Consider the following 15,101-nt stretch of genomic DNA (forward strand, 5'->3'; position numbering starts at 1 on the left):
AGTACAGGGCTATGTTATGGTTTATCGAATATGGCCACAAATTCTGTGAAACTCCTTCCATCTAAAGGGGTAAATGTACTTCTTGGCCTATCCCTTGAATTTGGGCTGATCTTAACTTGTTTGGACCAATAGAATGTGGTGGGAGGGATGTTAAGTGATATCCAAGGCTACCTCTAAAAGGACCTTGCAGCTTCAACTTTTGGCCCTTTGAAATGCTGCTCCAACACAGTCATGTAAAGAAAAGACTGCCTGGACAAAGTCCAAGGAGCCCTAGCCAAGAGTTAACAACCACTGGCAGATATGTGAGACCATCTGGGACCTCTTAGCTGAACCAGCTGAATGGGTCCACATTCCGTATGTGTGTGTGTGTGTGTGTGTGTGTGTGTGTGTGTATTTATAGAGCCTTGAGGGACTAGGGGAAGGAGAGGTAATATTATCCAGGTAAATATTATCCTGCTGGGCCATAGAGAAGCCATACATAAAAGCAATTACAGACAAAAGTATCCTTGCATCCCGCCTGTTCAAGGCATCACTATAGAAAGTTCTGTTCTTCTAGGTTCTCTGTCTTTGCCTGCTAAGCTCATATTCTTTCTTTTTTATACTCCTTAGCTGCTTGGGCCTGGCTGCTAGACAAAACCTTGTTCCTGCTAGTAACCAAAGCAGCCATCTAGGGTAGAAATATAGAGACAAGGAGGGAGAAGGAGCTATAAATAAACATGGCATAAGTAACTCTTCTCTGTTGTAACTATTTAAAAATAAATCTGATTCCTAGACATAATACAATCTATACATTCAAATGAACACTATATTTTCAAATGTTAGACAAACACAAAACAACGATCACTATTTTCTAGTGAGTGCTTACCATATGCCAGGTTATTCCAAGCACTTGACTTGCATACGACCCTAGAAATTATTAAAAGTGCTGTTAACATCCCTAGATTACAGACAAAGAAACTGAGGCACAGAGAAGGTCAATAATTTATTATTCTCAGCAGACCGAGGACTTAAACCCAGGCAGCCTGATTGCAGAGCCTGTGCTCTTAACAATGACCCTACAGATCTGCCTGTCAATATTACTTTCTCTTTCCAATTGTGTTCTTATTTTCAAAAAATTCCTCTTTAGAAATTTCCCTCAGGGCCAATTTAACGGTTGCAGAAAAAATACTTGTCTCAATAATTTGTAATTATTCCACATTAATTTTTTTTAAAATAACATCCCATCGATCCCATTATGCGCTGTTCTAGTAACTATAGAAGATATAAAAGTAAATAAATGGAAAATAAAATAAAATAAAACAGACCCTAGCACCAAGGCACTTACTGTTTCACACTAAAAACCATTCACTCCAGGCTTTATTGAGGTGAAAGTAAGAAGAGTTCAAAAATATGTTAGTTCTTTAGAGTTTGATAAAAATGCACATGGATTTTTAATCTCATTAAAATAAAGAATGTGGCAAATACGTACAATGGAATATTATTCAGCCATAAAAAGGAAAGTCTGCCATTTGCAACTACATCAATGAACCTAGAGGACATTATGCTAAGTAAAATAAGCCAGCTGAAAAAAGTCAAAAATAAAAAAAATAATAGGAAGCCAATTTCAGAGAAACAGAGAATAGAACAGTGATTACTAGGAGCTGAGAGGAAGGAAAAATGAATGATTGGGTCAAAGGGTAAAAATGTCCAGTTACAAGAAGAATAAGTCCTGAGATCTAATGTGCAGCATGGTAACCACAGTTAATAGTATGATACTGTACACCTGAAATTTTCTGAGAGTGGATTCTCACTACCACCATCGCAAAGAGTTAACTATGCGAGGTGATGGATGTGTTAGTTATCCTGATCTTCGTATTCACCCCACAATGTAGTTGTCTATCAAATCATCGCGTTGTCCACTTTAAACATATACAATTATATTTTTCGATTTCTCCCAATTACTCTTCAATAAAGTTTTTAAAGAAAGACATTTTTAGACAAATCAAAAAAAAAAAGAATGACTTGTTTTCACTTTAATAATTCAAAATATTCTAAATAGTTATTAGAATTCTGTTTGTCTGCTCTTCTAGGCCCCAGAGAAACAACAGTAATGAAACCGACAATAGCTCCTGCTGGCATAGACTTTGTGTTTTAGTGGGAGAGACACGTGATAAACCAATTAAAATATAACATAATGTCAGATAGAGGCCAGAAAAAATAAAGTGCTACAGAAAAATAAAGTAAGATAAAATGATAGAGTCCGAAGGAGGTAGCCATCTGGGGCAGATGATCAGGAAAACCTCTCTACAAAAGTGATGGAGAGACCAGAGCGGGGGGTGGGCAGAGTAAGGAAGGAAACTCTGCAGCTTTCTGGAGGGAGAGCATCTAAGGGGTGCATTTGGAGTTTTGAAGGAATAGCAAAGGGAGAGGGTCATAGGGGATAAAAAAAAATTGTTATAGTGAAAAGGAGCAATTTCCTTTAGAGTATATAATTTTAGGTTCTATTCAAAATCAGGCCAGTATTAGATCATTCTTATAGTAAATATTCCTTATGAGCCTATAAAGTAGCAAACTCTGGGCTCAGTGCTGGGGACAGTGATGAACAGAATCATCATGGCCTATCGCGAAATAAATGAAAATTTCAGCTCTGTGAAGGAAAAGTGCATAAAGGATACAGACCAGGGGAAGCATGCTCTGCCTAGAGAGGGGCTAGGCTGAGGAGGCTACATTCCAGTTGAGAAGCAAAGGATGAGAAAGAGTCAATCAGATGTCAAGAAGATAAAAGAGTATTTCAGCTAGAGGGAGCAGCATGTGCAAAAGCCCTGTGGTCAGAGGGAATGTAGATGGAACATCTAGGATTTGGCAGAGTAAAATCTGGGTTGAGGTAACGCTGGATAACTTGGCAGAGGCTAGAGTATGCAGGGTTGTCTGCTTGTGGCCACACTGAGTACTTGGTCTTTAAATTATGAGCAGTTGGAAGCTACTGAAATGTTGTAAGCCATTTAACAGTTTCTGAGTTCTGAAGATATTGTAGCTTTCTTAAGAACTTATGAGGTACAGTCAATAGTTGGGCATGCTTCACTTTGTCTCTACTTGTCCAGGTTTGCATACAGGATTATTTTGATCCATCCAGTGAAAACTTCACCAGCTTTTGTTTTTATTATCTAATATCATGATGTGAATGCGATTACACTAAGCAATAAAGTCTGAATTCTCATTCCAGGATTAGTCAGTTTTCCATTTTTATTAGACCATACTTGCTTATTACCCAGAAAACCCAAATACATGTTCAGTGAAGAACTAGCCTTAGTAAAATGATTCTCAGAGCTGAAACTCTAAAATCTGCTCTGAAAATGCAGTTGAAGATAGTGGGCAGCTTGGGACTGTGAAATTGGAGTTAGACATAGACATAAAAAATGGAACCAAAGTACTTATTTATAAGGAGATTATTTTCCATGAGAATGATAACAATGACCAGCCTAATAATGAATCAAACCAGATGAAGAAAATGAGATTTTATTGACCTTCTGTTCTAGCATAGTCAGTCCAGTGCTCACACACGATTTATCTAGCAGCTGAGATACAGAATAAAGAATGCTCTGAGGCACTTCCTACAATAGTTGATAAAGAGAACTCTCTTCCATTAAATAAATTAATATCTAAGGAAGTAAAAGCAAAAGAAAAGAGCAAAATAACATGGGAACATCAACCTCATCAAACTCTGGGGACCCTTGAGGGCAGTGCCGGGCATCCAAGATCCCCATTAATAGGCTTAGAGAAGCTCAGAAGGATCACACAAAGATGACAGAATTTGGAGAGAAATACCCTGCGGATGGCTAAAGGGGCAATTCAAGTAAAGGCATGAAGGTGTGGGACTCAAAGTAAGGACTATGAAAGATATCTGTTTTATTTTTGTCTAATTCAAAAACTCAGAGAAAACCCAAAATTAAAAATATGGAAAATTCAAAAGAAACTGGACATATTAAACAATTTATTAAGAAACACCTTACGTTTGGAACAATTAGAACTTGAGGGAGTATAATAGGTGACAGTGTGGGGACCCTGGCCAGGTCTCCACCTACTGACATATCCAGTACAAGCCCTTGGCATCATACTGCTAAGCAGTGTCCCATGACTCTCTGCCTGAGGGTTTTCTCCCAGCCCACTGCAGTCAGGCCAGAGTGCCCGGGAGTTAACCCTCCAAAGCAGCCCTTGCTAGTGACATGTTCAAACTTGAAACTGGAAAAAATAAAAAAAGTAAAAAAATACTTCGAGCTTTCGCTCGGCATACAGGACAACTCTGAAACATCTACATTATATCTCAGATGATAATCTATGAATCTCATTATTAATGTTTCCTGTACTGGCTGCTTTCCCTTCTCTCTTGTTTCCCCATTCCCCTACGACCATTTCCTGGGACCGCCTCCCAAATAAACTATTTACTTGAATCCTGTCTTCTGGAGAAACCCTAAGTAAGAAAGGAACGGATTTTAATTAGAAACCAAGTTGTTGTTGTTGTTGTTGTTGTTGTTGTTGTTGTTGTTGTTGTTTTTAACTACAGGCTCAGTTGAAGACATCAAAAACTAGGAAGACAGATGGTTTGTGATGTTAAAGTCATCAAACCCATACACAAGGGGCATTTCCAACAACTAGGGGAAAGAAGAGGTAGGAGAAGGGAGTAGAAATAATTTTTAAAGCAATTTAAGTGAACAAAAAGCATAATGCAAAGATGAATGGTGATAAAATATACTGTGCATTTAATGAAACAATTGTGATATACTTAAATAAAATAGATGAACTATATTAGAAGGTTCACCTTTTCTAATTGTTCAGTTACTGTAAAATTAAAGGAAAATGTAACTCTATCTTTGGACTAATAAAGCAAAATACTTGTCATGTTTTAGATTTCTTCCTACACACTCTAGAGTCTCCCCGCCCTAACACACACAAAGGTATCATGTTAGCAAAACTAAAATTCTAAAATTGGGAATAAATCTGCTTATACCAAGTATGACCCACTGAAATTTGAGTTTGTATTGTATTTGTTTTGTAAAATTGACTGACAATCAAATCTGTTCAGGAATATATGATAATTTAACACTTTTGTGATTAAACTTTCATTATATCTGAAAAAGAATGCAAAGTGAAACAAAAGAAAATTATTCATACAGCAGAAGTAATGGGTTGGTCAACATTGTTAAGAGATTAAGTGTACACATAAACTTGCCTTTTTCAAGGTACAGTATTAGCCTGGCCACCAACCTCTGTATCTTCTAAGTTAGTTTCAAGAACAAAGATGTGAGAAATTTCTAGTAAAATAAATGATAATTCACCCTCCAAAACACTATTCTGAACATTTTTGTATGAAAGGAATTTTTTAAATGAGGCTGTTATTTACAATTTCCACTCACGTGCCCTTAGAAGATTCACATTGAATTCTATCCTCAGTAATCAACTGCACAACAATAAACTAGATTTAAAAAGAAAGTAGAAGGGTCTTGATTGCCTGACTTCATGAATGACATTTAAAATATTTCCTTGAAATCTACTATGTCTACTGATGACTACATCTTTCCGTTAATTTCAGCAGATTCAAACAAGTTATACATGATCAGCAAAAGATTTTTCACTTCAAAATAATTAATAGATTGCAAAGAAACCTTCAAAGCATGCTAAAGAAGCTATAAGTGTCTCAATTCATCAAAATATAAACACTCATTTATCCAAGAAGCAAACAACCTTGTAAACATATGTGTAAGTATTTATGTCATGATTTACTCATTCACACAATATAATTTATTAAGCAATTATTATTTACCAGATGCTGGGATATATATTAGGACATAAAAACTCTTCCCCTACCCTTGAATGTTTATAGGCATAAAGAAAGAAAAAGAATCATACATACCATAGGTGCAATAAAATGTTCCAAGTGTCATTTTGGCTAGCAAGTCTACTAGTTCTTTCATAGATTCATTCAACAACTATTGCACATCTACTATATGTCAAGGATCATTTCAATTTATAAGTAGTAAAAGTAGTTCCTAAGAGGGTCAGAGTTACGTTAGAAAAACAATAATTTGTTGTTGTTGTTGTTGTCACTTTAAACACACATAACAATGTACAGAATTCTACACATGCATATTACCTGAGTAATTGGGGAAAACTTACTAAACAAGCTTCATTTCCTAAAACTGTCTTTTCTTTGTGAGCCAAGAAAAAAAATGAAAGCCCAAACGAGTTAAGTATGATGTTTGAGAGCCATAAAATAACTGTCCTTACCAGGAATACAGGATTGTTCCAACAACAGATGTGAGTTTACTGTTTTCTTGTTTTTGCTTTGCCAGGCCAAAGTCAGCTACAATTCATAAAACAAAACAATGTTATTATACTTTCCCAGAATTAGCATCGTTCCTTAAGTTTTATAATAACTATTACAGTTCACAATAAAAAGCTTTTTTTTATTTTATATTTTTTTACCTTCAGTCATAATGCCCTATGTACTAGCCTTCTATACCACTCCCAGCCTTAATGAATAGCATACATATAATATGTCTATATGCTACATAATTTGACATAATGAGGTTTATCATTTTAAAAAACTAATGTTAGTTTTGACTGAAACATAGGACAAAGTACTAATTGAACTTTTGATTTCACTTTTTAAATTATCTCTTACAATTTTAAATTGATGGAATGAATCTAATATTTTCGCATATGGCAGTAATGATCTCATCTGGCCAAAATAAAAATAAAAATAAAAATGAAAATAAGGTAAGCCTGAATAACTAACATGAAGACCTAAAAACCTGAAATTAAATGGCATCTATTGGTACTAAATCACAGTAAATATGATATTTAAAATAATCTTAAAATATTTTTATGTCAACAAGGAATGGTTTGAATTTTTAATTTAGAACATCAAATATCTATAATATTAGCACTAGCTTTACTTTTCAAATCACAAATACTTCTCTTTTATAAACCACTCAACAACTTATATTGAGGTGGTAGGAAAATATTCCTCATAACCTCATTGTACAGATTTACCAACATTTCAAAAGATGTAATTACCAGTATTACATAAAAACATAGTGCTGAACCAGAGCAGCCCTGGAGGATAAGAGGCCAAGTTCAGGCAAAAGCCAGAACTAACTGCCAGGCATGTGATCTCCAGTCCAAGTCAAGGCTTCAGATGATGCAGCCCTAGTTGACAACTTGACTAAACCCTTGTGAGAGACCTTGAGCGAGATCTACCTAACTAAGCTGCTCCTGAATTCCTGACCCTTGGAAATGGTGAGAAAATAAATGTTTATTGTTTTTACCCACTAAGTTTCACAGTGATTAGCACCACAGCAATACATAATTAATATAACCACTACTGCCCTACTCTGAGCCACCATGAACCTTCACCTAGGCTACTGAACTATAGTTCCTAAACAGGTTCTCTGCTTCCATCACTCCCTTCAAAACGTAACTCTCCATTCCTGAGTCAAAATGATCTTCGAAAAACCTAGAGCAGATATCCCCACTAATGAGGTTAAAATTCTACAAAGACTTCTGATAAATACTAAGAACCAAGGCTAAACTCCTAACAGGCATATAAGATCGTACATTATCCAGGTTTTTGGAAATGTTTTATTTGACCACACTATCAAAAATTTGTCCCCTTCTTCAACACCTTTCTGTTACATTTACTTAATTTTTAACATCTTTCATTACCTGAAATTACTTTATTTTTATTTAACATTCATTTTTATTTGAGAGTCTTAATTAGTATGCAAGATACAGGAGCAAAGACTATATCATTTATCACTAGATTGACAGAGATATCTTTTGATATATATATAGATATATATGCATATGGATATGTCTGTCTGTCTATCTACTTATCTATCTACCCACCCTCCTACCTACCAACCTATCTACCTATTCATCCTCTCAATCCAACAGTACTTTGGACAAATGGGAAATATTAGAGGCCTAAATTATATGAAGTGTTAAGAACTATCCACAAGCTACATGGCTTGCTATAACCTTTCTATTCCTCTATTATGTAATGGAGAAAATTAGTAGAAATAGTATAGTATTTTAATATTTTTAGGTGCTCACGATAATTTTAGCACACATAAACCTTGACCAATTTGCAATCTAAAATAAGCCTTTAACTTTTAGTTCTAATTCTACATAGAAATTATCTTGCCTTTATAAAAATGCCATTGATTTTAAAAGGCAAAACTAAGTAGTGGTTCTCACAATGATTCTACCCACTCCAGTTAATTTAGAAAAATGGCAGAAATGCAGACTAATGGTTGCAAAAGCATAGAAGGTGGAGAAGTGCTCTTAAGGAAAGTGAAAGCTAATATTGTTCCGCCATTTGGAAGATTTTAGTGTTAGCAGTTATGTTTCTATTACTCTTTCCTCATTTGTGATCATATTTGGAGTACAGGAAAAAGTTTTACTTCAGGAACTATGGTCATAAAAGCATTCATGTGCTATAATAGAAATTCAAAAATGGCAACAGAAAACAGTTTTGTTCTTTCCCTGTGCATTGCATATAGCACATTATTAAAAGAGAGAAAAAGAGAAAGAGAGAGAATTAGGATTAAAAATACTCTCCTTTGATAGAACAAAAGATACAGATAATGGTAAAGACTATATAGCATGTTGCTGCTACCGCCTACGGCTGCCAATCTTTAGATGGAAAAGCTGTGGTCTTGAGTTGAGTTCTTAGATTCTTACTCTGTTATTTACTACTTGTGTGACATTGGACACATTATTCAGCTACTCTGTTTTCTCAAAAATGGCCTACAAAATCTACCTTAACTTTTGCAAGGATTGCTCTGACAACTTACAATAGATGAGAAGCATTCTGAAATACTGCACAGATGTATGGTGTTCCTATCCCTCTGCACAGGGAGCTTTCACCTATCACAGGCGTGTCAGTAACTCCTAAATTCACAGCCAAGCCAGAAAGCCCCGGCCTCTGTCTGGGGCTTCATCTGAACCACTTGCCCCTTCACACCCCAGAGTAAGTTCATCATTCACAGCCCTCTGGGACATGGGTCCTCAACCCCCAGGCCACAGACTGGTATAGGTCAGTGGCCTATTAGGAACCGGGCCGCATAACAGGAGGTGAGTGGCAGGCGAGCAGGCGAAGCTTCATCTGTATTTGCAGCGTTTCCCCAGCGCTATCATCACAGCCTTAGCTCCTCCTCAGATCATCAGGCATTAGATTCTCATAGGGGCACCAGTCTGTGGTGTCAAAAAGATTGAGGACTGTGGCTCTGGGATATCCCAAACAGCAGATGGCAACGCATTGTCCCCATTACCCAGGCTTAAAATCTCTGTTCTTCCTTTGTGCTCCTACATTCACCCACTCACCAGCTCTTGTAGCTAAACCTTTGTTTTCATTCTGGGACCATAGTTTAAATGTCCCATGAGTCCAGGCCCTCGTTCCTCCTGCCATACATAATCTAAATGCCCCTCATCAGAAGCTCTTCCTTCTGATCCATTCCATAGGGTATTTAATAATGGAACAATCTACTAGCCTTTGTTTTTATCACAATAAGCCCCAATATAAGTACCAGGAGGCCTCCTGATTGCTAGTCCTTATAAAGTTTCCAGCTTCCCTACTAGCCTTCAAGACTCTCCATTTATTCATCGATTTATTCATTAGTCCAATTAAAATATACACTAAACATTTACTATGTTCCAGGTACTAAAGATAAAATAGTAACCATGTCAGAAACCGTTCATATTGACAGCTCTTAGGGACAATGGTAGAGATACACATTAAACAAAGAATCATACACATAAATGTAGATTTGCAGTTGTGACAAAATCATTAAAGAACAGGTTAATATATGATGTAATGAGAGGATATAGGGGACGCAGCTTGTAAGGGAAAACATGTGTGACAAAATGGTGATTGACTAAATATGTAAAGGAGGACAGGAGTTAACTACGTAAGAAGAGAAAGTAGAGAAGAAACTTCTAAGCTGAGGAAGCCACATATGCAAAGGTCCTGTGATCAAGTAAGTATAATCCATTAAAAAAACTGAGAAAAGGCCAGGCTGGCTGGAGAGTAGAAAATCGAGGGTATGGCCCAGTGATGCAGGACTTCACAGGCCATGTTCAGATGACTGACCTCTGTCATCATCGCCCATCTGAAAATGTCCATTTCAAAAGAGCTGTTGGCCTCATTCTTGCACAGCATTTTGATTAAGAGCACCTTGGTGCCCCAAAACGTGCCTTTTTTCTTTACCTGGAATGGCTCCCCTAAGGGAATACTATTAAGAGATTTGGTTAAGCGACAAACTCTAGAGGCAAAGGTGGTTCATCCCTGGCACTGCCAATCTATTAGTTGGGTGTGCTTTAAGCAAGTTTCCTAACCTCTCTAAGCCGTTTTATTATCTGTAAAGATGGAAATGTGCCTCAAATATTGGAAGAGAAAATGAGTATATGATTTTTATGCCATAGTGAACGCTCAAGAGATGTAGCTACGGGCAGCTGCTTCTTTACTTCAAAGCATAGCTAAAATTTTTGAAATCTTAAGGATGTCTCTCTAAGTGAAAACGAGGAATGACTCTGATAATTTCAGGAGATGATCAGTTGAAACCCCATGCTAGGCGATGGCAGAGGTGTCTACTTGAACACAGCTGTGTAAGAGGCCAGAAGGAAGATGTCCACTTTGCAACCCTATCTTGTCTAAAGTTCTGCCCTTTCCTTCTCCCTCAGCAGATGGAGCGGCCAGCCTCCAACTTCTATAGCAGGGGGATCATCAGTAATCCTCTGTGCAGGGCTCCACTAGGGACAAGAAGGGGATTCCCAGAAAGATGCTCGGAATTTCTCCTCAACAAACCCCTGTCCCACTGGCAGGTACTTCCTCCTGTGAAGGCAACTCAGATTTCTAATCCCTGTCCCCAAAACTGCCCTCGACCTTCCTCCAAATGAAGTATAGCTGTCATAAACCATATTATTTCTAATTCAAAAAGTAGAACCTTAATCAAGTCTCAAATGAATTTCTAAAATAGGGGAAGGAAGCAGGAATTGAATGCTGGTATACCAGGGAGCTCTTCCCCCAGGCCCCATGCCACTCTTCCAAAGCCCCCTTCCCTGCTCCCCCGTACAGACCCTACCCAGGGTGAGGCAGAGTGAATGTATTCCTTTTACTCAGCAGCACCACTATTTTGTTGATTTTTATTGATGGAGTTGTTATGACTGGGAGCTTCAGGATGAAAAATTCAACACCTGACACAAGGGTACTTCCTGAATCCTAGGTAATTCCAAATCTACTGTACACAAACTTCATTTTACTTTAGGATGGCTTTCAGCACACTGGATTCTTCGGGAACCTAATGTCCTTAGTAAATGTTGGCTCTTTAAATCATTTTTCAGTGTGGGATTTGTTTCTGGTTACTATTACTTGGGATAATGAAACTTTACACATACAGTTGTAATATTTAGTAGGAGTGCTAAGGATCTGAGTCTTACAAAAACAAGAAGTCTCTTATCTCTCTCTCTCTCTCTCTCTCTCTCTCTCACACACACACACACACACACACGCATATGCATGCACGCGCACACACAATTTGTGGCATGATTCTAGACTCCAAAAGGCTCCAGTATTTCAGCCCACTAATGAGGCTGGGCAGACTGATCAGACAGTCAGATGTGTAGTACAGTGCATTGCTGAATTTGTCTCTGTAAAAATAGACACCCCCACCTACTCACCATGCTGCTTCAGAGAACACACTTTGGGAAAACTCACAGAATGAAAACAACACATCCATAACGCATCAGATTCTACCCTATAATTTTTTCTTCAGAGGATTTAATCATATCCCAATGTGCCAATATGAAAACACCCACTAAAATAAACTCTATTATCCTTCATCTCTGGTGTATTTTATACAGCCATATAAACTTAGAAGGCCTTATAAACCCAACACTGGGAAGTTTTATTTCCAATTTTTTCCTAAGGTAGTAAAGATTTGGTGCCTCCATATTCTTGCCCAGTCTGTTGTCTCTACAAAAGAGCGTAACAATTATCTGGCCTATTTAACTCCTTACTTGAAAGTCCTGCAGGCAGAATTAGTCACTTTTTCTCCTGTGCAAGGTAGCTGTGAAAGATTGTGTAACTGTTCAGCCCATATTTTTTCTGGGGAAGCAATGTATCCTTACCCTGTTAAATCTGACTTGCTTTGACCAATGAAATCTGAGCTGAAGTAACATGTGACACTTTGGGGCAGAAGTTTTAAGAGTCGAGATATGGTTCGCCATGCTCTCGGGTCACTGCCTCTGTGATATGGAAGCAGGTGTGGAGGAGTTTCAGGCAGCCTGGGTCTCTAAGTCCCCTTACTGACCTACAGTGTTCATGTAGTATGAGCAAGATAGAAACTTTGGTGTTTTAAGGGGTGGACATGCTTTTTCTGTAAAAGGCCAGATGGTAAATATTTAAGCTTCTTGGGTCACATGTAGTCTTTGTCACATATTCTTCTCTTCTAGTAGCAATCATTTAAAAATATAGAAACCATTCTTAGCTCTCAGAACATACAAAAACAGGCCACAGCTGGATTTGTCCCACAGGCTATAGTTTGCCACTGTTTTAAGCTCCTGAGACTTTCAGGTTACTTGTTACTGCATCCATGGTATGGATGGACCATACCATGGTCCATCCCAATTTAATAGTACTTTTGTATAGATAACGTCCTTGCCTTTATCACTCTGTAATGCAACTATAAGCTCCATGGAGACAGTGACCATATCTGTCATGCTTGTCTTATTCACTACAGGATGTGGTAGTTCAGACAATACTTCTGAGTAAAGATCTGAATGCCCTCCCATAAGACTGTGAGCTCAGGAGAGAGAGACCGTGGCTTTCATCTTATATCCACTCCAACATGCATGCATATGATTGTATTTTATGAGCATTCGAGTCTTTGATAAATGTTCCATTGAATCAAGTATGCCTTTATTATTATTACCAATAGCAACAGCCACATATAATTTGAGAAACATCTACAAATATGCACAGCCTGTTTTGTTGCAGGATGAACATGTGGCCTCTTGAGTCATGCACTAAAGCCCATGTCTGAAATCTATTACCTATAGTTGAGGTTTTTTTCCTTTTCCTTTCTTTTTTTATTTGAGAGCAGAGGATAAAAGCAGGCATGTAAGGTTTACATTAAAATGTGAGTGTTTGTAAAAGCCAAGACATGTAAAATGCTAGGTCAGAAGGCAAGTTCATTTCAACAGATTCCCTCTTTCAGAGTCATCCTCTAAAGTGATGGCACAATGTGGATCTTTACTTGGCAGGTGACAGCATTCGGGGCCAGCTTTGACTATACTTAGCCCAATGTGCCATTGAACCAGGGTCTGTTCCCTTGTGTTGCCTCCAAAGCTGCAAATAAATGTAGAGGCAAGACCTGGACACTTTTCAATGGCAAAAGTCATTAAAAGACAGTCTTTTAAATGGAAATATATTGAAACATTACAGTTAGGCCATTTGTAAAACTGTGCATGCCTAAATATGTTAGTACTCTGTACTCTGCTGCTTCATGAAGGCCAACTCCAGCCAACAGGCTTACTATAAAGAACTGCAAACCAATCTTAATTGTAAAACATCTAATTCACCTATAGTGAGAAAAAAGAGAAGAGGGATATTTTTGTTTTTCTAAAGCTTTCTTTTCTGGTCACATTTTCAATACATTGGTCTCGTGCATCTTAAACATCACTTGGCAATCCTGTGCTTCTGTGCTTCCTTTTTGGGAGTAAATAAACCTTCTAGCTCAAGAAAAGAGAAAAATAAAATATGACAAGGCTGCCCCTTTGTGGTGATATGTTTGCTTTCTCTCTCTCTCTCTCTCTCTCTCTCTCTCTCTCTCTCTCTCTCTCTCTCTCACACACACACACACACACACACACACACTGCAGCCTATTTTTATAAACACTATGAATTTTAGCTTTATTTAAGCCTCCTAAAATTTGGGAATCTTATGTTTTAGTTTCAAATTAATGCTATAAAATTTTAATTGAATTATAACTCCTCTTAAAAATAAGAGGTTCTAATGTCCACATTTATATCAATGACAAGACACTGAAAAACATATTTCATCACTATTTTATTTAAAATATTTTTAAATAAAATATTTTTAAATAGTGATGTCTTTAAATAGTGGATTATCTTTTTAGTCATAAAATCATTTCATACCCATTTGAAATAATGGTAGCACTTCAATGTCTTGCCCATACAATTGCTTTAGCAGAGATAAGTTGGACTAGTCTGTTCTGAGATTTATCACCGCTTCTTTATTTGAAACTTAAAACTGTCTCACTTTAAAGCCAAAAACTCTTGAAAATGGAAAATGATTTTTCAAATTAATAATTCCAAAGTATAAGTCTAAAATAGTGATACAAATAAGATTGGGCGGAGTGGCAATGAGGACCAGGACAGAGAAAAACAAAATAAGAATTTGCTTATTCTTGTAAAACAAAGTAAGTTTTTCTAGGGAATCCTTTGAAGTATGAGTGTAAACAAAAAATGTATTTTTATTAAAGTTAGAGAGTAAACATGAATATGGTATATAGTTATATCTAATATGGAAACATAATAATGTAACTAACTAGCCTATTCTGAGTTAAAAAGTAGATCGATCATATATGTTTATCGCCTCTAGCTCTCAATATATTGCTAAAATGAAGGGAGGAATTTTTTTCTTTATAAAGTTATTAACCCACAGAAACAATTACAATGGGCTTGAAGACAACAGATGATGAGATATTCCAATGAATTTTTGGGAGGTGAAAAGTAGATGGAGGACAGTACAGAGCAGGAGCCCCAATCCATGTGGCTGAGGACACTAGGAGCCAAAGGGAGCCCAACCCACTCCCCTTGCAGAGCCCAGGGTGCTGCCTAAGGGAGAAGGGAAGGAAAAAGCTCAAAACATGGAACTGAAATCAAGTCTTCAGGTACTTGCTCACACCCAAACATGGCACTACCGGTAAATTGAATACCCTCTGTCACTAGCAGAAAAACAGGTCAATTTTCCAAAGTAACAATGAAAAAGAAACCAAACACAGTGGAGCTGAACTCACAAGAATTCAGTGGGAAGCAACTG

The 15,101-nt window shown here is 37.3% G+C and overlaps 1 protein-coding gene across 6 annotated transcripts in view; it reads right to left on the minus strand.

Annotated features, from left to right (window-relative positions):
* Nucleotides 1-15,101, minus strand: part of NEK10 (NIMA related kinase 10) — a 189,863-nt gene that overhangs the window by 103,641 nt on the left and 71,121 nt on the right. For all 6 annotated transcript variants that reach the window (XR_001517765.2, XM_015596827.2, XM_015596825.2 and 3 more), the window contains one exon: nt 6,262-6,337. Coding sequence is in view for 5 of the 6 variants with exons in the window: in XM_015596827.2 (XP_015452313.1) it covers nt 6,262-6,337 (76 nt within the window). In the remaining variant the exon portion in view is untranslated. The remainder of the gene's footprint in view (nt 1-6,261; nt 6,338-15,101) is intronic.

Source organism: Pteropus alecto, unplaced genomic scaffold (genome assembly GCF_000325575.1).
Source record: "Pteropus alecto unplaced genomic scaffold, ASM32557v1 scaffold10, whole genome shotgun sequence".
Lineage (NCBI taxonomy): Eukaryota > Metazoa > Chordata > Mammalia > Chiroptera > Pteropodidae > Pteropus > Pteropus alecto.